At 41.7% G+C, this 26,967-nt stretch overlaps 1 protein-coding gene across 2 annotated transcripts; it reads right to left on the bottom strand.

The window, feature by feature from the left end:
- Positions 1–39: 39 nt before the first annotated feature.
- On the bottom strand, positions 40–26,967 carry LOC106600020 (endophilin-A2). Of its 2 annotated transcripts, XM_014191356.2 has the most exons (9): positions 26,721–26,967; positions 16,291–16,359; positions 15,967–16,183; positions 15,630–15,763; positions 15,354–15,512; positions 3,671–3,774; positions 3,432–3,562; positions 3,267–3,326; positions 40–2,816 (listed from the first exon to the last, which is right to left on the bottom strand). In XM_014191356.2, exons 1-9 carry the CDS (start codon positions 26,763–26,765, stop codon positions 2,632–2,634), a joined length of 1,104 nt encoding a protein of 367 aa, XP_014046831.1. In that variant the 5' UTR covers positions 26,766–26,967; the 3' UTR covers positions 40–2,631. The 2 variants fall into 2 exon arrangements, with proteins under 2 accessions (XP_014046831.1, XP_014046833.1); XM_014191358.2 differs by lacking the exon at positions 3,267–3,326.

Here is a 26,967-nt window from a genome sequence, read left to right as displayed (position 1 = left end):
TTGTAAACCCGAAGACACAACCAGCACACTGAGGGCCACTTCACTTTCCTTTATATTTATTTAACAAGTGAAAGGACAGCATCCTTTCTCCTTTACATCATAACAAAAATATACAATACACAGGAGATTATGTATGACAATACAAAGATAATATAGAGATAATCCATATAAAAAGATAATCCTGAATTGGTTCAAGCCTCGATCCCTGGAGTGTCACAGTTACAACAAAAAGAGCCTCAAAATGAGGCATTAAATCGCTAAACCAAGGCATTACCTATAGAGACACATACAGGCTACAAGCAATTTACACTGGACACCTTCCAATATGATTCTGTATATTAAAATAAAGTTATGATAATACTTATTTTCATAATATCTAAATAATATGGTACTCCAGTGGGGGGGTTGGTAGATCTACCCCAGCCCCGAATGTAGTGTGAAAAACATACATATATAATTAGTCACCAATGGCATTAGAATAGTTGTTGACAACGACACACGTCCACAAAAACTGACAAAGGTGGTCTGAACCCTTTGTTATATTATTAAATCGACACAGGTATACGAGGTACTTGGCACAACATGAGCCTCTCTTCCCCCTGCCTAGTTATTTTCAGTTAGGCTAATGGGCCATGGCAAACCACACCTGCACCCTCACATTACTCACCCAAAACCATGTCAACTCAACAAATATAATAGACAACAAGAGAAACACGTAAACATTAAGTTAAGAGGAACATGCCAAAATGCACAAGGGATATTCGGTTTCTTTTGGTAGTGAGCTGCATGTTCTAGGGAAGGAGTGGAGAGAGAGGGAGAGTTCTGTAGTGATGGGAGAGAGGCAGGGCTCGAGGGGGAGGATTAGGAGATGAGTGAGGGGGGTTAGGGATGACAATAGGGAGGGACCAGGGGCAGGTGTGAGAGAGGGTTTGGAGGGGAGGCAAGGGGCATAGGAATGGGGGCAGGAGATGGGGGCAGAGAGCCAGAGAGTGGGGGTAGGGGATAAGCTGTGCTATTTCTAAATAAAAGATTATGCTCCAGTCCCACGGATGCCATGAAGGAGTGAAACAACGAGATAACAAGGAGAACCAGTTATTGTCTGTGTGTAGAGTTCATATCTTTACAGTTCTGAGGCTCTGAGTTAAAGGTGGAACTGAAACTAGAACAGTTTGTAACACCCAGAAAAACACGAGTGTTTGGTCATATCCAGTACTCTCTCCACTCTTTCTCTCCCACACAAACAATGGGGGTGACACGTAAATACTCTAGAAAACCTGAATACATTCTCCAAGACACTGCCAGCCGTGTCAACAAGCGATGTATACTGACAAACATACACCTTACTGACTGTACGCAGACTGACTGTAGCAAGTCAATTATAGGAGGCCACTGTGGTATCCATCTCCACTCTCAAAAAAAATAATGTTACTTTGGTATCAGTCCTCAGGCACACAGAGACTAGGGTTATTGTCAGAGGGTGCAGATTACTACAAATCGGTTTTAGAACACAAAAACACATTCAGAACTAAGGACTTTGGGTGAGAAATGCAAAATGTCCCCTTTTTGATAATTAGATCATGTAAAAGTTAGTGTAAGGCAGAGATGCAGAGGAAGGCAGAGGGGTATTGCAGACGGAGTCTATGAAAGGCAGCCTAGCAGCAGTAACAGTACTAAACAGAGATAGTGTTCAGAGACGTAGTACAACTGTGACCAGCAGAGCTGTGTGTATGCCAACAGAAAAGGACCCTTATTCACTAGCCTAGGTGCCCAACCCCATATTGTTGCCTTACCAAGACAATGGCCACGTTGGCTTGAGTAGAAACAGGCTGGAAAACAGGCTAGTTATTCCACATACAAGCTGAACAATCACATTTTACAAGTATGGGATAGATTATGAGTTTGAAAAAAGGACCACGAAATAAACCATTAGGGGGGGAAAACACGCAAAACGGATCAGTATCTATTGCAACTTCATCCTACTCCTGAAAGTATAACACACATAGACCAGCAGAGGGCAGCATATAAGTGCTAAAACGGAGATCCATCTATCGCTCCACCTCTTGTGTTTGTATATAAAAGAAGAGGGCGTGTGTGCATTAAAATTAAACAGGCTTTTGATTCCCACTCGTGGAAGAGTAAAACATATTTAAACAATTCTGCCTAGAAATGAGGACAACGTAAAGTAAATTAGTGATTAAAGGCAACAATGTCAAGGCAATTTTGCTGCAGTTTTTGTTCTAGGTCTGCTTACAGCATAGCCTGGTAGTGTTCATGGGTACAGCTCACGCATAATAAACACAAACATCTCCTCTAGGAACCCCTTCTTCATATCTCCCGGTAAGGGAGGTGAAGGGTAGAAAGTGCACAGGTGCATAGAGAATGAAAACAAAGATACACCCAACCCCAACGTTGTACTAACTTTTCCCTCCGTCAGCATCCTTTTCCTGTCTCCATCACTTTTTCTGTCCATCCATCTTTGGTTGAATCTCAATCTAAAGTGACCTCTCTCCTCAGCTACTTTCTTCATGCCGAGATCTCCTTGTATTTAGACCAGTGACCCACTTCAGACAAATGAGATGCCCCCTCTCGTCTCCCTCTCCCTCCCTTTCATTCTCTTCTCCTCTCTGAGCGTTACAGGGGCACCACCACTTCTACGTAGTTGTTGGGGAAGAATCCTGATTGGCCGTGGAGTGTGCCCTCGAACCAGTTCTCGTCGATGCGGTTGGTCAGCGTGATGATGTCGCCCTCGCGGAAGCCCAGCTCGCCCTCGTTCTCTGGCTCAAAGTCATATAATGCCTTAGCGCAAGGCTCAGAGGCTGGGAGGCAGGGAAGGAGAGGAATGTGTTGGAAAGAGAAAAAGGAAACTTGAAAAATGTTGCATTCTTCTGAAACACAGTTAGCATTTTCAAACAAAGGCCAATTCCAGAGTTTAAATGAGGGAGATGCAGGAGAGGAACACTTCCGGAACCAGAACACTTCAGAAACCTCCGAACCGCTGGGTTCAGAGGGCTGAAGGGAACCGTTACCAGTTACCAGATCCAGCGCACAGGGTTAGTTTAGTGGTTGTAGAGGCTGGGGCATGTGTGTTAGTGACAAACCATATACTCTTTGTACCATATACTCTTTGTGGTGACATGCGGGAGATGGGAGGGTTAAAGCATCCAACACACACCATTCCATGTTATTAAAAAAAAATAAAAAATCCTAAAGGGAGTCAATAAAATACCATTTAAGTGTCACTCTTTCACAGACACACACACACTCACAATGTTGATTGTTCTTCATGGACGGTGTTCTATGGAAGGATGGAACTTCTACAAGGGGGGCTATACATACATAGAGAAAGATCAGTTCTGGGCTGGTGAGACAATAGATACACACAGACAGGGACAAAAGCACGCACACCGCACGCAGCTAAGGGCCAATCTTACCTGATGAGTAGGAAGGGGGGTTGGCAGTGGGGGAGTATCCTCCGTTTGAGTGCTCCGGCTCTCCGTAGTCAAAGGAGGGTTTGGGTTTAGGAGTGTACTCACGCCTGGGGCGAGACTGGGCCTCGTTCACCCTAATACACACACAGGAGAGGGGATGACTCAGGTCACACACAGTGACAATCAACACAAACATCTTCAACTGAATTGTAGATGTCCACACACACACAGAGATTAAATACCGGTCTTGGAGTTTGTCAGTCAGCTCCTCCAGAACCTGCACGGCCTGTTTGTGATACTGCAGCTGGGACTCCACCAGAGAAGCCATCTGACTCACCTGCTCCACCTACACACAAGCACAGAAATCAGTCTGATGTATTATTTGTACAGGGGGACTGGACAAGAAATGCCATTACCATGGCACACTTACACTTTGGCACGTTTGCTTCATTGTTCTTCATCCTCTCCCCTCACAAGGCCTATTTTCTGACTCTCAAAACTGCTTTGTTCCTGACTAACACGTGTTGTACTCACTCCATACCCTGATGGAATAAAAAGGTAAATACCTAACATGGGCCTTGTTTATAACAGTTGCGTAAATTTCACACACAATTTCTGTGTGTGCAATTTCTGAAATGAATATGTATGTCTAAAAATAGAGATGTTATAAATCAGAGCCGTCTTAAAACTGTGGGTGCGTGAACAAGCATTATAACTCTGCCTGGAAAACACCCTCCATTCACCTTTTATTGTGAAAACACCCTTTATTTGCTGCATAATTTAGAACTATTGGAATTAGGCCACGTCAGTTTCTAAAAGCAAGAGCAATGGCAAATTGTATCAAAATGTCTTTGAAGGTGTTGGCAGAATCTTTTAATCTTTTACAGCATAAATTACTGCATTTGGCAAAGGACTGACAGATTCTTAAATAAAATCTGCCGCTAATTGTTGTGGATCTGTCAGCAGAACGTTTGAATTCAACAATGTTTTGCATCGACTTTTACCACAATCCTAAATATGCTGGAGCGCCTGCAAGTTCTGAAACTACTCAAAAATATTGACATTACAGTAGGCTACATACAGTAGTTGCATACATAGTGCCTTCGGAAAGTATTTAAACCCCTTCACTTTTTCCACATTTTGTTACAGCCCTATTCTAAAATGGATTAAAAAAATAAAATCCTCAGCAATCTACACACAATACCCCATAATGATAGAGCAAAAACAGGTTTAGATATTTTTGCACACACACATATATATATATATATATATATATATACTGCTCAAAAAAATAAAGGGTACACTTAAACAACACATCCTAGATCTGAATGAAAGAAATAATCTTATTAAATACTTTTTTCTTTACATAGTTGAATGTGTTGACAACAAATTCACACAAAAATAATCAATGGAAATCCAATTTATCAACCCATGGAGGTCTGGATTTGGGGTCACACTCTATATTAAAGTGGAAAACCACACTACAGGCTGATCCAACTTTGATGTAATGTCCTTAAAACAAGTCAAAATGAGGCTCAGTAGTGTGTGTGGCCTCCACGTGCCTGTATGACCTCCCTACAACGCCTGGGCATGCTCCTGATGAGGTGGCGGATGGTCTCCTGAGGGATCTCCTCCCAGACCTGGACTAAAGCATCCGCCAACTCCTGGACAGTCTGTGGAGCAACGTGGCGTTGGTGGATGGAGCGAGACATGATGTCCCAGATGTGCTCAATTGGATTCAGGTCTGGGGAACGGGCGGGCCAGTCTATAGCATCAATGCCTTCCTCTTGCAGGAACTGCTGACACACTCCAGCCACATGAGGTCTAGCATTGTCTTGCATTAGGAGGAACCCAGGGCCAACCGCACCAGCATATGGTCTCACAAGGGGTCTGAGGATCTCATCTCGGTACCTAATGGCAGTCAGGCTACCTCTGGCGAGCACATGGAGGGCTGTGCGGCCCCCCAAAGAAATGCCACCCCACACCATGACTGACCCACCACCAAACCGGTCATGCTGGTGGATGTTGCAGGCAGCAGAACATTCTCCACGGCGTCTCCAGACTCTGTCACGTGCTCAGTGTGAACCTGCTTTCATCTGTGAAGAGCACAGGGCGCCAGTGGCGAATTTGCCAATCTTGGTGTTCTCTGGCAAATGCCAAACGTCCTGCACGGTGTTGGGCTGTAAGCACAACCCCTACCTGTGGATGTCGGGCCCTCATACCACCCTCATGGAGTCTGTTTTTGACCGTTTGAGCAGACCCATGCACATTTGTGGCCTGCTGGAGGTCATTTTGCAGGGCTCTGGCAGTGCCTCTCCTGCTCGTCCTTGCACAAAGGCGGACGTAGCGGTCCTGCTGCTGGGTTGTTGCCCTCCTACGGCCTCCTCCACGTCTCCTGATGTACTGGTCTGTCTCCTGGTAGCGCCTCCATGCTCTGGACACTACGCTGACAGACACAGAAAACCTTTTTGCCACAGCTCGCATTGATGTGCCATCCTGGATGAGCTGCACTACCTGAGCCACTTGTGTGGGTTGTAGACTCCGTCTCATGCTACCACTAGAGTGAAAGCACCGCCAGCATTCAAAAGTGACCAAAACATCAGCCAGGAAGCATAGGAACTGAGAAGTGGTCTGTGGTCCCCACCTGCAGAACCACTCCTTTATTGGGGGTGTCTTGCTAATTGCCTATAATTTCCACCTGTTGTCTATTCCATTTGCACAACAGCATGTGAAATTTATTGTCAATCAGTGTTGCTTCCTAAGTGGTCAGTTTGATTTCACAGAAGTGTGATTGACTTGGAGTTACATTGTGTTGTTTAAGTGTTCCCTTTATTTTTTTGAGCAGTGTATAAATAAAGTCTAAAGTTTGGACACACCTACTCATTCAAGAGTTTCTTTATTCTACAATTTAGAAAAAAGTAAAAATAATAGTGAAGACATGAAAACTATGAAATAAGACATATGGAATCATATAGGTACCAAAAGTGGCATTAAAACGCTGTTGGTTTTTCCTTTATTTTGGCAGTTACTGAAAGAAAATACCCCCAAGACATGCTAACCTCCACTGTTAATGTTAATCGTTTTGAATATACAATAAAGCTCAGTATTTCAATGATTTACTTCATAGTCATTATTGCTCATGTTTATCAAGAATCTCTATAATGTCAGACTGCACTATATATAAAAACACAAAGTACCAGTCAAAAGTTTGGACACACCTACTCATTCCAGGGTTTCTTTATTTTTTACTATTTCTACATTGTAGAATAATAGTGAAGACATCAAAACTATGAAATAACACATATGGAATCATGTAGTAACCAAAAAAAGTGTTAAACAAATCAAAATATATTTTATATTTGAGATTCTTCAAAGTAGCCACCCTTTGCCTTGATGACAGCTTTGCAAACTCTTGGCATTAGGGGTGGTAAGTATTCAGACCCTTTGCTATGAGACTCTAAATTAAGATAAGGTGCATCCTGTTTCCATTGATCATCCTTCAGATGTTTCTACAACTTGACTGGAGTCCACCTGTGGCAAATTCAATTGATTGGACATGATTTGGAAAGGCACACACCTGTCTATATATGGTCCCATTGTTGACAGTGCATGTCAGAGCAAAAACCAAGCCATGAGGTTGAAGGAATTGTCCGTAGTGCTCAGAGACAGGATTGTGTCGAGGCACAGATCTGGGGAAGGGTACCAAAAAATGACTGCAGCATTGAAGGTCCCCAAGAACATAGTGGCCTCCATCATTCTTAAATGGAAGAAGTTTGGAACTAGCCGCCCAGACAAACAGCAGTCGGGGGAGAAAGGCCTTGGTCAGGGAGGTGACCAAAAACCAAAGGTCACTGACAGAGCTCCAGAGTTCCTCTGTGGAGCCACTCCTCAGTAAAAGGCACATGACAGCCTGCTTGGAGTTTGCCAAAAGGCACCTAAAGGACTCTCAGAACATGAGAAACAAGATTCTCTGGTCTGATGAAACCAGTTGGCCTGAATGCCACGCGTCACGTTGAGGAAAACCAAAACCTGGCACCATCCCTACGGTGAACCATGGTTGCGGCAGCATCATGCTGTGGGAATGTTTTTCAGTGGCAGGGACTGGGAGACAGGTCAGGATCGAGGCAAAGATGTACAGCGCAAAGTAGAGAGAGATCCTTGATGAAAACCTGTTCCAGAGTACTCCGGGCCTCAGACTGGGGCGAAGGTTCACCTTCCAACAGAACAACGACCCTAGGCACTAGAGGTCGACCGATTATGATTTTTCAACGCCAATACCGATTATTGGAGGACCAACGGAAGCCGATACCGATTAAATTGGCCAATTTTTTTAAATTATTGGTTTGTAATAATGACAATTACAACAATACTGAATGAACACTTATTTTAACTTAATATAATACATAAATACTATCAATTTAGCCTCAAATAATGAAACATGTTTAATTTGGTTTAAATAATGCAAAAACAAAGTGTTGGAGAAGAAAGTAAAAGTGCAATATGTGCCATGTAAGAAAGCTAAGGTTTAAGTTCCTTGCTCAGAACATGAGAACATATGAAAGCTGGTGGTTCCTTTTAACATGAGTCTTCAATATTCCCAGGTAAGAAGTTTTAGGTTGTAGTTATTATAGGAATTATAGGACTATTTCTCTCTATACGATTTGTATTTCATATACCTTTGACTATTGGCACTTTAGTATTGCCAGTGTAACAGTATAGCTTCCGTCCCTCTCCTCGCTCCTACCTGGGCTCAAACCAGGAACACATCGACAACAGCCACCCTCGAAGCAGCGTTACCCATGTAGAGCAAGGGGAACAACCACTCCCAAGTCTCAGAGCGAGTGACGTTTGAAACGCTATTAGCGTGCACCCGCTAACTAGCTAGCCATTTCACATTGGTTACACCAGCCTAATCTTGGGAGTTGATAGGCTTGAAGTCATAAACAGCGCAATGCTTGAAGAGCTGCTGGCAAAACGCACGAAGGTGCTGTTTGAATGAATGCTTACGAGTCTGCTGCTGCCTACCATCACTCAGTCAGACTGCTCTATCAAATATCAAATCATAGACTTAATTATAACATAACACACAGAAATACGAGCCTTTGGTCATTAATATGGTCGAATCCGGAAACTATCATTTCGAAAACGAAACGTTTATTATTTCAGTGAAATACGGAACCGTTCCGTATTTTATCTAAGTATAAATATTCCTGTTACATTGCACAACCTTCAAATGTTATGTCATAATTATGTACAATTCTGGCAAATTAATTACGGCCTTTGTTAGGAATAAATGGACTTCGCACAGTCCGCAATGAGCCAGGCGGCCCAAACTGCTGTATATACCCTGACTGCTTGCACGGAACGCAAGAGAAGTGACACAAATTCACGTTAGCAGGCAATATTAACAAAATATGCAGGTTTAACATTTTTAAAGAAAGGCATTGATGTTTATGGTTAGGTACATTGGTGCAACGACACTGCTTTTTTCGCAAATGCGCTTGTTAAATCATCACCCGTTTGTCGAAGTAGGCTGTGATTCGATGAGAAATTAACAGGCACCGCATCGATTATATGCAACGCAGGACACGTTAGATAAACTAGTAATATCATCAACCATGTGTAGTTAACTAGTGATTATGTTAAGATTAAACTTATCTTATAAAAAACGATCAATGCTAGCTAGCAACTTACCTTGGCTTCTTGCTGCCCTCGCGTAACAGGTAGTCAGCCTGCCATGCAGGCTCCTCGTGGAGTGCAATGTAAGGCAGGTGGTTAGAGCGTTGGACTAGTAACCGGAAGGTTGCAAAAACGAATCCCCCTGAACAATGCAGTTAACCCCCATTCCTAGGCCACTGAAAATAAGAATGTGTTCTTAATCTGACTTGCCTAGTTAAATAAAAGGTGTAATTTAAAAAAAGTTAATTAAAATAAAAAATAAAAAAATGTACCCCCCCCCCCAAAAAAAATACAAATAATAAAAAAATGAAATAAAAATCGGTGCCCAAAAATACCGATTGTTATGAAAACTTGAAAATCGGCCCTAATTAAATCAGCCATTCAGAATAATCGGTCGACATCTACTAGGCACACAGCCAAAACAACGCAGGAGTGGCTTTGGGACAAGTCTCTGAACGTCCTTGAGTGGCCCAGCCAGAGCCCAGACTTAAACCCGATCGAACATCTCTGGAGAGACCTGAAAATAGCTGTGCAGCAAAGCTCCCCATCCGACCTGACAGAGCTTGACAGGATTTGCAGAGAAGAATGGGAGAAACTCCCCAAATACAGGTGTGCCAAGCTTGTAGCGTCATACCCAAGACTCGATGTTGTAACCGCTGCCAAAGTTGCTTCAACAAAGTACCGAGTAAAGGGTCTGAATACTTATGTAAATGTATTTTTATTTAATCCATTTTAGAATAAGGCTGTAACAAAACATAGAAAAAGTCAAGGGGTCTGAATACTTTCCGAAGGCACTGTATTTCAATGTAAAAGATCAACTGTCTGTTCACCTGTTAAATTCAACTTTATCCTGTTAGAAACCGTGCTGCCAATGGGATGGCATAGGCAACAGCAAAGCTTTAAATACATAACCTCTCTATTTACTAAGCTACTAGGCTCAATTAAATTAGAGATGTGCATGGTCATTTGTTTTATGGCTACTTCGGGGATGCATCACGGGCAGAATGTGAGGAATTTATTCTGCAATGGTTATGAAAATAAAATAAATAGGAAACTATTTCCTACGTCTAATTATTTTAGGTACCGTAATTTCCGGACTATTGAGCGCACCTGAATATAAGCCGCACCCACTGAATTTTGTAAAAATTATTATTTTGAACATAAATAAGCCGCACATGTCTATAAGCCGCAGGTGCCTACCGGTACATTGAAACAATTGAACTTTACACAGGCTTTAACGAAACACGGCTTGTAACAAAAAAGAAAAAATTTGCAGTAAACAGTAGCCTACCAAGAAAGTCATTGCTCCAGACCAAGCTCCCGTGCAGCAGCTCCATTTCCTTTTCCAACAGCCAGATCAATCGCCTTCAACTTGAAAGCTGCATCATATGCATTTCTCCGTGTCTTTGCCATGATGAGGGTGACAAAATGACTACCGTAATCAGAATGATGGGAAGTTTGAGCGCGCTCGATTTAATCTAAACAGTAAACAAAAAAGTTGTTTGACCTTAACCCGTTCGGCAATTTCATTGGTCTAATGAAAGCTTCATGCTGCCAAAAAACTGAGCACGCCACAGAGTGTTTCTAAAATGTTTTTTATTTATTTTTTTTACATTTGAAAGCGGGAAAAATCCATATATTAGCCGCGTCATTGTTTAAGCCGCGAGGTTCAAAGCCTGGGAAAAATGTAGCGGCTTATAGTCCGGAAATTACGGTAGGTTCTTTAAAAACAAAAATGTACACAGATTTTCACTCTTAGGCCTACTAACTGCCAATGGCTGCATCTTGTTTTTTATTCATCCCCCATTTGCACGCAATACAATACTTCAACCACTAGAAAATGTGCGCACACATGGTCTGAAGTTTGCGTGGAGTGAAGCACATTCTCACGCCAAGTTCAGTTTTAATAAATGACAACTTTTGCGGGAAAAGTGGCGCATGCATGTTTTGGGGTATATTTTATACATACACAACATTTATAAATGAGGCCCCAGGCCATCACACGGGTTAGACATGTTCTCAGTTGCTGGTACCAACATTGCTGTGACATTACTTAACTGTTCCACTAGCCAGCTATGTAGTCGTGGCAAGCTGACTGCATTCTGGTCCTGAAATACTCATCAAGGCTAATGCTAATGTTGATGCCAAATCTTGTGCCAATGCTAATGCTAGCGATAGGGTATTATGGCTTGGGAGTATGAAACTTCATATGGCATGACGATCATACTAGCTCTGACCTTCTACCCAGACAACCAATGGAAAATAGGCTCCCTTTTTTCCTTGTCGCTGTTGTTTCTACTTGCTATTGAGGAGTTTAGGCACATACTGTATGTTTCTGTTAAGGGACCACTTTATGACCAATTCAGTTGTAAGGAGCACTATATATAGTATACAGGCAGTGGCGACCAATCATTCAGGGCAGGTGGGACAAAGAGCCACCTGTTTTGAGCCACACCTGTTCAGCTAAAATATATATGTGTGTGTTTTGCATGTTATTTTGGCATTACTACGTGTCACATATCAGTTTGCAAACAATGTAAAAAATGCATAATTGAGATAAATCCGCATACAAACATGATCTATTGTTTTGCTTTCTTGAGTAAGGCAGCTCCAAAATGCAGGTGTTTCAGCCTAGCTCAGTGCTTTCTGTGGTGGAAGGGTAGCCAGCAGAAAATACAGTGTAGGGGTTGGTAATCTTCTTTACTCATGGGGATACTACGTCACCGCAAAATCTACAGGGAGAGCTAGAAAGTTCCAAGCCCCTTGGGTGCTGCGATAGATTTACATTAGAAGTGCCCATCTAAGAAGGCTCAAGGTCATTGGCCACAAATAAAACGATGTCAAATCACATATCTACCTTAGCTTTGATTGGACTCATGTCAACATCATACTTTCAAAATATTAGCTATCAAGCTAGACAAGCAGTCATCATGAATCACATCAACAATCTACTGGCAAATCCTCTTCAATCCTTGTCATATGAAGAGAAATGATAAAACCTATCTGTGTTATTCGACCATAAACATTACACAACAAGTTGGAAATCGCAAATTCAACAATGAATGGTTAGGAAGGAATCAGTGGCTAACTGCAAGCATTACAAAGCAATGACTATTTTCCTTCCCCTGCCTGCTATTCGATGGAGAGGGTTTGTGGTGGTCCAACGTTTCAAACCTTCTGATGTGTCAATCCTTCTGACTTCAGTGAGTTCAAGACAACTGGGAACTCTGGGGGGGAGAAAAAAAGAGCTCCTACTGGGAAAATACGTTTCGAACAGTCATCCAACTCGTAATTCCAAGTCGGGAACTCGGGCCTCTTGTTGGGCGCCAACCTGAAGATCACTGATGTCATGATTTCCCCCCCTGCCCCCCCCCCCCATTTGTGGTTGAATATTGTAAGAGCATTCATTTTCTGCTTATGTGCCCCCTTTATTTATCCTACGGTTCTGACTTGGTGTACTGGGAGAATACTAAGAACAGCCCATATTCTGAATTATGTCGCTGTACATTTCAAAAGTGCTGAACAAACAGTTATATTGATTACGTCCGTCCTAGCTCGCTCATTGTCTTAAATTGAAATTACAGATTGCCTCTTTTCCACTCATCGTTCCCTTATGCCATAGTTTGTACATCTCAATTGTCAGTAGAAACCACATTTGTTTAAGCAAGTCAGCCATATCAGCTATGTTCTTTAAAAAAAGGCAGTAAACGAGGCTGAATGAACTGTTTCCCTGCCAGACAAGGCTCTGCTGATAACCAGGTGTAGCAGTGGTAAGGATTCACTACATGGTGCTGAAAATAAAGCTCTGCTGTTGGGATAGCTTTATGTAGGCCCTAACAGTTTGTGGGCATAGTTTGTCACCGTTATAATGCAATGTTTAGTGTTGTGGCTTTGCTGGCATGCATTAAAAAAAAAAAGTTTGCCCCACAAAGATTCATATGCTAAAATCACCACTGTACACAGGTAACTGCCAAAATAAGGGAAACACCAACATAAAGTGTCTTAACCTGTTAGGGCTAGGGGGCAGTATTTGCACGGCTGGATAAAAAAAATGTACCCGATTTAATCTGGTTACTAATCCTACCCAGTAACTAGAATATGCATATACTTATTATATATGGATAGAAAACACTCTAAAGTTTCTAAAACTGTTTGAATGGTGTCTGTGAGTATAACAGAACTCATTTGGCAGGCAAAACCCTGAGACATTTTCTGACAGGAAGTGGATACCTGATGTGTTGTATTACCTTTAAACCTATCCCATTGAAAAACACAGGGGCTGAGGAATATTTTGGCACTTCCTATTGCTTCCACTAGATGTCACCAGCCTTTACAAAGTGTTTTGAGTCTTCTGGAGGGAGATCTGACCGAACAAGAGCCATGGAACGATGATGGCCCATTAGACACCTGGCGCGGAGTTCATGTTGGGTACCCTCGTTCCAATACGTTATAAAAGAGTATGCATTCGTCCACCTTGAATATTATTCATGTTCTGGTTAAAAAAGGCCCTAATGATTTATGCTATACAACGTTTGACATGTTTGAACGAACGTAAATATTTTTTTCCCCTCGTTCATGACGAGAAGTCCGGCTGGCTTAGATCATGTGCTAACAAGACGGAGATTTTTGGACATAAATGATGAGCTTTTTTGAACAAAACTACATTCGTTATGGACCTGTGATACCTGGAAGTGACATCTGATGAAGAGAATCAAAGGTAATGGATTATTTACATAGTATTTTCGATTTTAGATCTCCCCAACATGACGTCTAGTCTGTATCGCAACGCGTATTTTTCTGGGCGCAGTGCTCAGATTATTGCAAAGTGTGATTTCCCAGTAAGGTTATTTTTAAATCTGGCAAGTTGATTGCGTTCAAGAGATGTAAATCTATAATTCTTTAAATGACAATATAATATTTTACCAATGTTTTCTAATTTTAATTATTTAATTTGTGGTGTTGACTTGACTGCCGGTTATTGGAGGAAAACGATTTCCTCAACATCAATGCCATAGTAAAACGCTGTTTTTGGATATAAATATGAACTTGATAGAACTAAGAATGCATGCATTGTCTAACATAATGTCCTAGGAGTGTCATCTGATGGAGATTGTAAAAGGTTAGTGCATCATTTTAGCTGGTTTTATGGTTTTGGTGACCCTGTCTTTGAATTGACAAAACATTACACACAACTCTTGTAAATGTACTGTCCTAACATACTCTAAATTTATGCTTTCGCCGTAAAACCTTTTTGAAATCGTAAAACGTGGTTAGATTAAGGAGATGTTTATCTTTCAAAGGGTGTAAAATAGTTGTATGTTTGAAAAATTTGAATTTTGACATTTATTTGGATTCAAATTTGCCGCTCTTGAAATGCACCTGCTGTTGATGGAGTGCACCACGGGTGGGACGCTAGCGTCCCACCTAGCCCATAGAGGTTAATAGGGCGTTGGGGGCCACCACGAGACAGAACAGCTTCAATGCACCTGGGCATAGATTCTACAAGTGTCTTGAACTCTATCGGAGGGATGCGAAACCATTCTTCCACTAGAAATTCAATAATTTGGTTGTCCCATAAGTGTTCAATTGGGTTGAGATCTGGTGACAGACGGCCATGGCATATGGTTTATATCGTTTTCATGCTCATCAAACCATTTCGTGACCACTTGTGCCCTGTGGATGGGGGCATTGTCATCCTATGGGGGCATAGCCATGGTAGCCAAATTAATGGCCTATCGAGCATTTTTATACATGACCCTAAGCATGATGGGAAGTTAATTGGTTAATTAACTCTGGAACCAAACCTGTGTGGAAGCACCTGTTTTCAATATACTTTGTATCCCTAATTTACAAAAGTGTTTCCATTATTTTGACAGTTACCTGTATATCATTTAGCAGACATTTATCCAAAGCGACTTAGTCATGCGTGCATTTTTACGCCGCTGCTACTCTGTTATTATCTATGCATAATCACTCTACCTACATGTACATACTACCTTAATTACCTTGACTAACCGGTGCCCCCACACATTGACTCTGTACCAGTACCCCCCATGTATATAGTCTCGCTATTGTTATTTTACTGCTGCCCTTTAATTACGTGTTCCTTTTATTTCTTATTCTTATTCATATTTTTTAAACTGCATTGTTGGTTAGGGGCTTGTAAGTAAGCGTTTCACTCTAAGGTCTACCTACACCCGTTGTATTCGGCGCATGTGACTAATACAATTTGATTTGATGACTCACGTCAGTCTCCAGCAGGTTGTGCATGGAGCTCTCTGCTATCTCTTTGGACTCATGGAACTTCTCCAGGGCCGATCTCAGCTCCTCGTCTGGGATCTTCCCCTGCCGCTTCTTCTTATAGTCGTAGTCCAGACGCCTGCCCTCCAGCTTCTTCAGATGATACTGAGCAGGGAGAAGGAGAGAGCCCTCCCTTAGTTGATTGTGCAGGGTTAGAACAAAAATGTGTAACATTGGGGGAAGAGTTGAGAATCACTCATTCATCTCATTCTTGATCTGTACCTGGATATCTTTGATGTCCTTGTCGACAACGGCCTGCAGTGGGTCGATAAAGTTTTGCTTGACGTCGATATCCAGAGAGTCCTTGACTTCGGCCAGCCTCTTCATGGACTCGCCCACGTCCACCAGGGCCCCACCTACAGGACGAACACAGTTACATGAGTGGGTACACAATCCACTCAACTGCCACAAAGGACAATGTTCTTCTGTTGAGTACTCTTTTGAGTGGTCACTACTTCATACACACACAAACACACCTGGAATTCGGTATTTTGAGGGGCAAAGGCTAAAATTAAAAACTGTTATGGCGATTTATGAAACCTATTTCTTTCTTTCTTACCAAAGTTGGTGTCCTCTCCCATCTCTCGTCCAAACTTGGCCATGCTCTCCCCCAGCAGCCCCTCAGCCTGGGGGTAGCCAGGGCTCTTCACCTGGCCCCGGATCTTAGACACTGTGTTCAGCATGGTCAGCTTGGCCCTGGACGCTGGGTTGGGCTGCAGGTACTCAGAGGTTTTAGAGATTAGGTCCACCACCGCTTTGCTGGTAACATCTGCCCTCTGTGGGGAGGAGAGAAAGGGTAAGAGAATTATGTTCATCTTCCTTTAACAAAAATGGTCGTTTGTAGTACATGAGGGTCATTTTGTTAAGGGGAAAGAGCCCTTACCTTCTCCAAATCTTTGAAGTCTTCATCCAGCTTGGTTCCTTCTGCACCCCCCACCTTCTCACTCACCATCTACAAAGGACAGGGCAGAGAGAAAGGGAGGAGAATAATAAGTTGACTACAAGTCTCTTTCACATCCATTCTGCACGGGACATACATTTTCGATCCCAACAAAGCAGGCCTAATTCAGACAAAATAGTAGCATATAGAAGTGAAACGTTGTATTGACCATGTGATGGAGAAAGTTTGCTCTTCTCCAGTCTGTGCTGGTTCATTACAGGACATGTCTACTCCTAGCAGTGAAAGTCTACACTGAACATGGTCAATACAACATTTCACCTCTATATGCTACCATTTCAAAGATTTTACTGAATTACAGTTCATATAAAAAGGAAATCAGTCAATTGAAATAATTTGAATAGGCCCTAATCTATGGATTTCACATGACTGGGAATACAGATATGCATCTGTTGGTCAGCGATACCTTAAAAAAAAAGGTAGAGGCGTGGATCAGAAACCCAGTCAGTATGTGGTGTGACCACCATTTGCCTCATGCAGCGCAACTTCTCCTTTGCATAGAGTTGATCAGGCTGTTGATAGTGGCCTGTGGAATGTTGTCCCACTCCTCTTCAAATGACTGTGCAAAGTTGCTGGATATTGGCGGAAACTGGAACACGCTGTCGTACACGTCGATCCAGAGCATCCCAAACATGCTCAAATGGGTGACATGTCTGATGAGTATCCAGGCCATGGAAGAACTGGGCCATTTTCAGTTTCCAGGAATTGTGTACAGATCCTTGCGACATGGGGCGGTGCATTATCATGCTGAAACATGAGGTGATGGCGGCGGATGAACGGCACGATAATGGGCCTCAGGATCTCATCATGGTATCCCTGTACATTCAAATTGCCATTGATAAAATGCAATTGTGTTCGTTTTCTGTAGCATATGCCTGCCCATACCATAACCCCACCATGGGGCACTCTGTTTACAACGTTGACATCAGCAAACCGCTCGCTCACACGAGCCATACACTCTGTCTGCCATCTGCCCAGTACAGTTGAAACCGGGATTCATCCGTGAAGAGCACACTTGTCCAGTGTGCCCGTGGCCATCGAGGGTGAGCATTGGCCCACTGAAGTCGGTTACGACTCCGAACTGCAGTCAGGTCAAGACCCTGGTGAGGACGACGAGCACACAGATGACCACTTTGTTTTTAGTTTTTTTTTATACTGAATTTATTATTCCTTAATGCATTTCTTGCCAGTTTTTTTTCTTCTTTCTTTTGAGTGGCAGCCTACGGGTACATGTTTTATAAACATTAACAATTAAATGGATAATGTACCTGTAACACCCCCCCCCCCCAACAAAACCAAAAAAATACAAAAAAAAACATGGTTAAAAAAATAAATACAATTTGCTGTCAGCATAATTGTATTTTAATTCATTTTGGGGTAGAATGTCCTTTTAAGAAGTCACCAGAGTGGACCCCACAAGTCACCGACAGACAGGAACACTTTCACAGACAGAGACGTTCTCACACACACACACACACACACACACACACACACACACACACACACACCCATGTGCACATGCACACACAAGCACCAGAAGCTTTTGGTTGATTGGCAGGTAAAAATCAAACAGACGCTTATTGAATATTCCTCCACCATGTGACTCCGTGCAGCTGTCTCCAGGGCCTTTATCTCACTACATGCACACAGCAGATGGGTTAGTCAACCAGTCTTTATATTAGCAGTGTTCTTTAATCTAAGTCATAGAGACCCAGTCTATGCAGGCTTTTCCTCCATTCCACAAGTTTTACACAACTGATTAAAACGTATCAAATAGTAACTACTCATCAACCTTAACCTGCCCATCAGTGTGCAATACAGTCTCAAAGACCGTACGCCTGCTTCAGTCGTTGCCATGAATCGGGAAACAAGTCACACCTTAAGTGCAATAACTGTTGCAGTTACCATAGTCACAAAACCTGGTTTGCTCAATGCTGTCACATTACATGCTCAGTGGCCAGGCTTCAGCTACTGATAGCTGTAATCCACATGATGCTATATGACATAACATGTAGGACTGGAGGTGGGCCTGCCTGGGAGTGGGAACATATTTCTGGTGCGTTTGTTCATGTTCTCAACACATCTCTCTGGTGTGCGTTCACATGATGAGCACCAGCCGTTTTGCAGGTTCTCCCTCTGTGCATTAATGCCGCCATAGCCTATTCCATGATCTGCGGTTCAAGATGTAGCAACAAGTAGGCTACTAATTTTAAAACCCGAGCAGCAAAATTAAACATATGTTGCCAAGAGCCAACTCAAAATAATTCCTCATATGACAGTAGAGTCAATATTATGAAATGGAACAGACTAATGTATGGAGTTCAGTGACACAAAATGAAGCAATTACGTATTGGTTTTCAATGTCATAGGCGTTGAAATTTGACATTACATCATTTCAAGTTCATGTTGGCTGTGACTAACAAATGAGCTTGAACTGTGTCAGAGAGAGAAGAGGAAGCGCAAGAGTGTCTGTATATGCGTGCGCGCCAACAGACTGTTACTGACGTTGCATAACGCTTTGCATGTGAGTGAGTGTGAGATAGTGTGTGTGTAAGTGACTGTGTGTATTTATTGGCAGGCTGTTGACCTGATCGGTTCTCCTGGCAAAAATAACGACCCAGGAATCCGGTTTGGGCACTACTGCTGCGTTGCAAGATTTACGAAACACACCACGGCCCACACCCATAAGCGAACAAGTCACCCCATCAGATACAGGGTGAGTAACACACCAACAGACTAGCGTTGCACAGTGTACCAATACTTCAGCGCCTTTTCGATACTACAACATTAAGAACGGTCCGGTATTAGAATGTTACTTTTGGTTCTTCTATCAAACGTGTCTCACGTTTGGAAATCAACTAAATATACTGAACTAATTAGAAAAGCAACACATTTTCCCAAGTTTATCATAAGACATGAACAGAATGCGTCAGTGATTCGTATTCCCTATAACTTTCTGAAAAGGTAACGGCACGGGAATGGGGCCGTCTGTGAGTGTTAGCGGTGTGAGTATGTCAGCGGTGTGAGTATGTCTACCAGTTTGTGTAGCCATTAGGAATGCTAATGATAAACGTTTTCTGGTAGATGGAAAGGCTTTCCCAAAAGCCTTCTCAAGTTCAGTACAACCTTGCCTACACCTACTTGGCAGAATCAGGATTATTTGCATCAATCAAGTCGACATTTATTTTGCAAACTCCATGTGAGCTAAAGAAACACTGCTAAAAAAAATAATAAAAAAAATAAAAAAATCAGCCATAGGTGCATGAGCACTTTAAATAAAGGGTAACTACACTCAAATCAATATTTAGATTTTTACCAAACCTCAAATGGTCTCCTATGTGATTTCAGCATGGTTGTAGACTTAATTGGATGCTCTATAAATAAATAAAAGAGGTGTGATTGAGAGCAAATCCCCCCCCCCCCAAAAAAAAAGGAAAATCAGTCCATCTCCCCAGTTAGTTTTTTCCCCCTTCTGCAATATCGTGACAGTATAGAGCCCCCAATCTCAACTCTGGATCTCAAAGCCTGTTCCACTGTGTTTTTTTCCCCCAGTGCTGCCCTCTAATCAGGGACTGATTTAGACCTGGGACACCAGGTGGGTGCAATTAATTATCAGGTTGAACAGAAATCAGCAGGCTCCAGACAGAGTTGAATACCCCTGGTATAAAGTAGTGATACTAAAATGTGGGTATCGTGACTAGGGTTGGGCCGATATAGGATTAAATAGAATATCGTGATATTTGACATTGACGATATATCGTGAAGTGTAAGACTATATTTGAAATGTACTAATCAAAACTGCAGTTTTATCAGCAGTAGGGCTGTATCAATATGTTGAAAATTACATTAAATTGATGAACTAAGCTGTCATGACTCTCCTTAGTAAGGATCAAAGGCGCCAGATCAGGCTGACAGATAGCCAGACCCCCCCCCCCTCTCTCCCACCAGAGAGGAAGGGGGGAGTTGGGCAGGTTTTATGACTTAATGCCAGTCGTAAACTTTCTCCCTCTTGCCCTGCAGTTTTGAACAAAGGAATGTGCTGTGTATAGAGAGAGACTCTTGCCAAAACTTCAGCATCAAACAACAGACACCGGGACAATATATTTCCACATCCAAACGTTGGGGATGATGAGGGATGGAATATGGAAAATGTATATTTTCGGGTGTCATTAAAATGATCAGAAAGACTGTATAACAAGATAACTGTAACTCTGAAAGTGTACAAGTCCTAGTTATCAGGTTTGCATCTAAATGTTGTATAAAATCAATTACGTATAAAAATACTTTTGAAACGATAGAAACATAATTTTATCCTTTAAATGAGAATGGCTTTTCATTTAAACCTGGGCCCAGTCAGTAACCACACCCATGTGAGCACAGACATTGTGTCAACAGGACAGAACACCCTCCAAGGCCAGAGTGTTTAAAAGGATTCTCTGAGAATTTAAATACAGACCAGAGAACGTGGTCCACACGTTGAAATGGTTAAAACTACAAGACCTGAAAATGGTAAAGACCAAGTGACGATGTAAACTTTATTTAACTTGCCAAGTCAGTTAAGAACAAATTCTTATTTACAATGACAGCCTACCGGGGAACAGTGGGTTAACTGCATTGTTCAGGGGCAGAACGACAGATTTTTACCTTGTCAGATCGGGAATTCGATCCAGCAACCTTTTGGTTACTGGCCCAACGCTCTAACCACTAGGCTACCTGCCAACCCCTGAAGGTGAAGACTAGACCAAACATTCCCAGTCTGCAGCTGGTATATAAAGTAGTCTAGGACAATTGACCAAAGACGGGAGGGAAGAACAGATCCCTTTCACCACCGTGTGGTACACCTCTGATGTATCCATTCTAAAAACACTCCAGAACAAAAGAAGCCTACAACTAAGAATGACATTGTGACCTCTGGTGGACAACCAGAGACTTACATCTAATTACTTGCCATAAACGGACCGAGTGGTTTCAGAGAGACGACAGAGAAAGACATTTACGAGTAAGTATATGTTGCATTTCTAATCCGAATAAGCGGTTGTTAGGGTGCTAAATATTCATATTTACAGTGAGCGTAGTTTCCAAATATATGTACGATAAGTCCACTCTGGTGGACAACCAGAGACTTACATCTAATTACTTGCCATAAACGGACCGAGTGGTTTCAGAGAGACGACAGAGAAAGACATTTACGAGTAAGTATATGTTGCATTTCTAATCCGAATGAACGGTTGTTAGGGTGCTAAATATTCATATTTACAGTGAGCGTAGTTTCCAAATATATGTACGATAAGTCCACTCTCTGTCTCTCCCCACCGCCTTTCCATTGTGTAACAAGCCGTCATATCGAGGTAGTCCACTAGGGACTGTTTTCATTGCATTATGTTAGTAATCAATAACCTGTACCGTGTATGTGTTTATGTATTTGTGTGTGAGATTATTTAGTTAGTAAATAAATAATTAACCTCTTGACGGTCGCCTAGGATAGGGGGCGCTACAGCGATTTAAAAAAAAAATTCGTGCCCATTTTAAACGGCCTCCTACTCAAACTCAGAAGCTAGGATATGCAAATAATTAATACTTGTGGATAGAAAACACCCTAAAGTTTCTAAAACTGTTTGAATGGTGTCTGTGAGTATAACAGAACTCATATGGCAGTCAAAACCCCGAGACCGATCTTAACAGGATGTGGAATTCTGAATTGCGGACTCAACTTCATCACTTTGCCTATAAATCACACCGTGAGCAATGGTTCATTGAGCACTTCATTGTCCCCAGTCTTTACAAAGTGGCTTGAGTCTCCTACTGTGAAAACTGACAGAATGAGAGGCTGTGGAAAGTGGTCACATGAGGAGGGCCATCACCATTATGACGCCGGCGCCCCTGGCTACCCTCCCCTTTCGAAACGTTTAGAAAGACAATGCAATCGTCCCCCTTGAATCTTATTGGAGCTCTGGTTGAAAAAGGCCCTAAAGATTTATGTTATACAACGTTTGACATGTTTGAACGAACCTAAAAAAAAAAAAAAATAGCATTTTATTGAAAGAGGAGTCCCGCGGCCGACGGAGCTTTTGGAGCAGCCTTCAGAACACGCTAACGAGAACAAGCTATTGGGACGTAAAGGATTAACTTTTTCGAACGAAAATACATTTGTTGTGGACCTGGGATTCCTGGAAGTGCTTTCTGATGAAGATAATCAAAGGTAAGGGATTATTGACAATAGTATACAAGAGTAGATTTGATATGCGATTGTTCCAAGATGGCGCTGACCTGTAACGGTAGCCTATTTTTCTGAGTATCACATCCCCTTTTATCGCAAAGTGTGATTACCCAGTAAAGTTATTTTTAAATCTGGCATTGCAGGTGCTTTCAAGAGATGCTAATCTATAAATCTTAGAATGACAATATTACATTTTAAAAATGTTTTCGAATAGTAATTTAGTAAATTGTAGCGCTATTTCACCTGACACATTTGAGGGAAAATAGTTAGTCAACGTTACGCGCCAATGTAAAATGCTGTTTTTATATATAAATATGAACTTTATCGAACAAAATAATGCATGTATTGTGTAACATGATGTCCTAGGAGTGTCATCTGATGAAGATTGTCAAAGGTTAGTGCTGCATTTAACTGTTTTTTGCTTATTTGTGATGCATGTGGTTGGTCGGAAAATGGCTATGTGGCTACTTTTACGATATACTCCTCTAACATAATCGAATGTTTTGCTTTTGCTGTAAAGGCTTTTTGAAATCGGACAACGTGGTTCGATTCAGGAGAGGTGTATCTATAAAACGATATAACATAGTCCTATATTTGAAAAAATATATATATTAAATTTTGTTATGCTAATGGCGATAGGATTTTTCGCTGGAGGTCGGGACGGAGCCCGACCAGGGGTTAAGCAAATTCGTGTTTCGCTGATTCATCACTTAGGTTAAGGTTCATCCATTTTTACAAAGTCAACAACATTCTGAATGACTGATGTGAGGAAATGATTGATTGATGACTGGCATGATATCGATATATTCTTGAGTTAATTTGGGAACCGGTAACTCATTAACCTGTTGGGGCTAGGGGCAGTATTTGCACGGCCGGATAAAAAAACATACCCGATTTAAACTGGTTACTACTCTTGCCCAGAAACGAGAATATGCATATAATTAGTAGATTTGGATAGAAAACACTCTAAAGTTTCTAAAACTGTTTGAATGGTGTCTGTGAGTATAACAGAACTCATATGGCAGGCCAAAACCTGAGAATATTCCATACAGGAAGTGCCCTGTCTGACAATTTGTTCTTCTGTGGCATCTCTATTGAAAATACAGCATCTCTGCTGTAACGTGACATTTTCTAAGGCTTCCATTGGCTCTCAGAAGGTGCCAGAAAGTGTAATGGGGTGTCTGCAGTCTCTGGGCTAAGTACAGCAGCTCTGTTTGAGTGGTCAGGCTGGGAACAGTGACACTGGAGATGCGCGTTCATGAGAATTCTCCATTTTTTTCTTTCAGCCTTTGAATGAATACAACGTCGCCCGGTTGGAATATTATCGCTATTTTATGAGAAAAATAGCTCAAATGTATTTGAAACAGTGTTTGACATGCTTCGAAGTACGGTAATGGAATATTTTGAATTTTTTTGTCACGAAATGCGTTTGCGCGTCACCCTTCGGATACTGACCTGAACACACGAACAAAACGGAGGTATTTGAATATAACTATGGATTATTTGGAACCAAAACAACATTTGTTGTTGAAGTAGAAGTCCTGGGAGTGCATTCTGAAGAACAGCAAAGGTAATCCAATTTTTCGTATAGTAAATCTGAGTTTGGTGAGGGCCAAACTTGGTGGGTGTCAAATTAGCTAGCCGTGATGGCCGGGCTATGTACTCAGAATATTGCAAAATGTGCTTTCGCCAAAAAGCTATTTTAAAATCTGACACCGCGATTGCATAAAGGAGTTCTGTATCTATAATTCTTAAAATCATTTATGTATTTTGTGAACGTTAATCGTGAGTAATTTAGTACCGGAAGATTGCAGTGAATGTAAAAAGCTGGTTTTTGATATAAATATGAACTTGATTGAACAAAACATGCATGTATTGTATAACATAATGTCCTAGGAGTGTCATCTGATGAAGATCATCAAAGGTTAGTGCTGCATTTAGCTGTGGTTTTGGTTTTTGTGACATATATGCTTGCTTGGAAAATGGCTGTGTGATTATTTTCGGCAGGGTACTCTCCTGACATAATCTAATGTTTTGCTTTCGCTGTAAAGCCTTTTTGAAATCGGACAATGTGGTTAGATTAACGAGAGTCTTGTCTTTAAAATGGTGTAAAATAGTCATATGTTTGAGAAATTGAAGTTATAGCATTTTTTAGGTATTTGTATTTCGCGCCACGCGATTCCACTGGCTTTTGCCCAGGGAGGTTAAATAAACTTTTCCCGTGGTGCCCCAAATTCCTAATGAGTTAACTGTTACATGATTCATTTAATTGAGTAATAATTAAACGTAGTAGGTAATTATTCGATGAATAGCATTCATCACATTAATGATAGTCACAACAAAGCCTTATTTGTTCACTACGTGAATACGACTTATTGTAAATAAGCACAACAATTGCAGTCTGGAAACATTGTCATTAACGTGGCAAAACAGTTATCCTGGATATTGTGATATTTGGAGCAGAATATCATTGAAGAGGTCTCCCAAATATCACCCAACCTTAATCGTGACAACACTACAACAGACTGCACTCGTATTTACAAAACAGGCCCCTATAACATAGCAGACAACCTCATAAGGGTACGTCTGAGTCTCTGCACACTCATGGGACATTTAATGACAGGGGGTTGAGGGTGACTAGGCCCAGCCTAATGGGTGCCTATGCAAAATAACCTGTCTGAGACTAGGATATGCTGTAGAGGTGAGTGGTACAGTCAGAGGCCATTCCAGTTCACACACAACACTGTGTTACAGCAGTATTTATGGAGGGCCTCAAGTGTATTTACAAAAACCTAATAGGCCCATTTCAACAGTTTCTCTCTCTCAAAGCTGTCGGATGACTTCCTTAGGACTATACAAACTGTTCTGTAGTTATTTCCCTTGATGCCAAATGCAGATTCTGTTCGTATCGGCGACAATGGCTACAATGCGTTTCATATCCGTTCAATAACAAACATATTATTAGATAAGCGCTATTGTTAATGTGACAACTACATCATGCAATAAATTCCACAAAAGAGTAATAAGCAATGTTTGTATCTGGCGAGTAGAGACCGTGCTACTCATAGTGCTTGAGTGAGGAATTCACCTGTTATGGCTGGCAGACACATGGAGTCAATCATGGTTACCAATCATCCCCATATGCAAATTAGCACTATCACTCCAACTACAAGAATTTTTCATGGAGATGGACAGATGAATGGTAGAGGGGGAAGGCAATAGTTTGTCGAGAGAATAACAGTGTGGTGGGTCTGGAAGGAATGGAATGTCCATCTCCATCCAGAAACACTACACTTCCCTCCATCCCTCCCAACAAACGGCCACATGATGGTAACTTCAGTCAGAGGTGCATTCTCTGTAGACATGACAATTGATATGGCAATGCAGGCGGTACAGATAAGTATCTGTAGTTTTACCAATATTTTTTTAGCTATTGTAATAAAATGCCCATGACATCACCCTGACACACACTTGTTGGTTGAGCTCAGATAAAAAGCTTTAATGTCTCGCTCACTCACACAGCTAGTTTAATTCACCTCTAGTCTACCATGCTTTACCCATTCCTCCACTGGAAGTCTGGCCGTAAACCCAGGCCAGGATAGGAGAGAGTGGCTGACTTTTTCTGCTGAACTCAGCAGAGAATGGGGGAGAAAGTATTTCCAGTGAGTCAAGTCAACATTCACTACAACTCACTAACTAATTTAGCTAGCTATGCAAACATATATAATGACATCACTGCAATGACGCTGTTTTCAAGCGCGGTTTTTTATGGCAAATTGAAACATTGTAGTGAGCTAGCCGAAGTAAATTTAAAAATTGTGTCAATCGCATAACGACGCGACAAAGTAACTGCACAGTCAGAGTTTTTAAACCGTGCTGAACTGACATCTAGCTAGCTGCTAACAGTGGCTAAGTAACATACCCAAGTCACCGGCGCTTTGCCGATTTAACTTTGCGAGGACTTTACCCGTCCACTGAAGTTACCCATTAGACTAAATTAAAAGTTGAATAATTTAGATAACAAAAACATTTGGGTCACATATTTCCTCGTAAAAAATAACATTAATAGCCATTGCATAAATAAAGCTACCGCTAGCAAGCTAACGTTAGCCGAAGTAAAAAGTTGTTGTTCACTGACCTGGCTGGCTTTATAAAATTGTTTCTTGAAGCCTGCGACAGACATTTTTGCAGCAGGATATTAGCTTATTTCTTTACGTGCAAGCTGCTTCAAAATAAATGCTGACAGTTATGATTTTAGGAATAGCTCGCTGAAGTTTCTCTGCTGCTTTGACCATACACGTCTTTCAGCTGGTTTACTTTATGCCTTGGTGAGTGGAATTTGCCTGGCAACCATACTTCCTGTAAGGAGTAGTAAAATCTGTGGC

The sequence above is a fragment of the Salmo salar genome, chromosome ssa03, assembly GCF_905237065.1.
Source record: "Salmo salar chromosome ssa03, Ssal_v3.1, whole genome shotgun sequence".
In the NCBI taxonomy this organism is placed as follows: Eukaryota; Metazoa; Chordata; class Actinopteri; order Salmoniformes; family Salmonidae; genus Salmo; species Salmo salar.
Note: the sequence above shows the minus strand (reverse complement) of the source record. Positions and strands in the feature narration are given on the sequence as shown.

Excerpts from the sequence above, each read along its gene's own strand:
- LOC106600020 (XM_014191356.2), bottom strand. The coding sequence starts at position 26,765 with ATGTCTGTCGCAGGCTTCAAGAAACAATTTTATAAAGCCAGCCAG. Across the intron at positions 3,563-3,670 it reads ACTGACAAACTCCAAGACCG|GGTGAACGAGGCCCAGTCTC; the intron begins GTATTTAATCTC and ends TGTGTGTATTAG. Across the intron at positions 2,817-3,266 it reads CATGAAGAACAATCAACATT|CCTCTGAGCCTTGCGCTAAG; the intron begins GTGAGTGTGTGT and ends CCTGCCTCCCAG.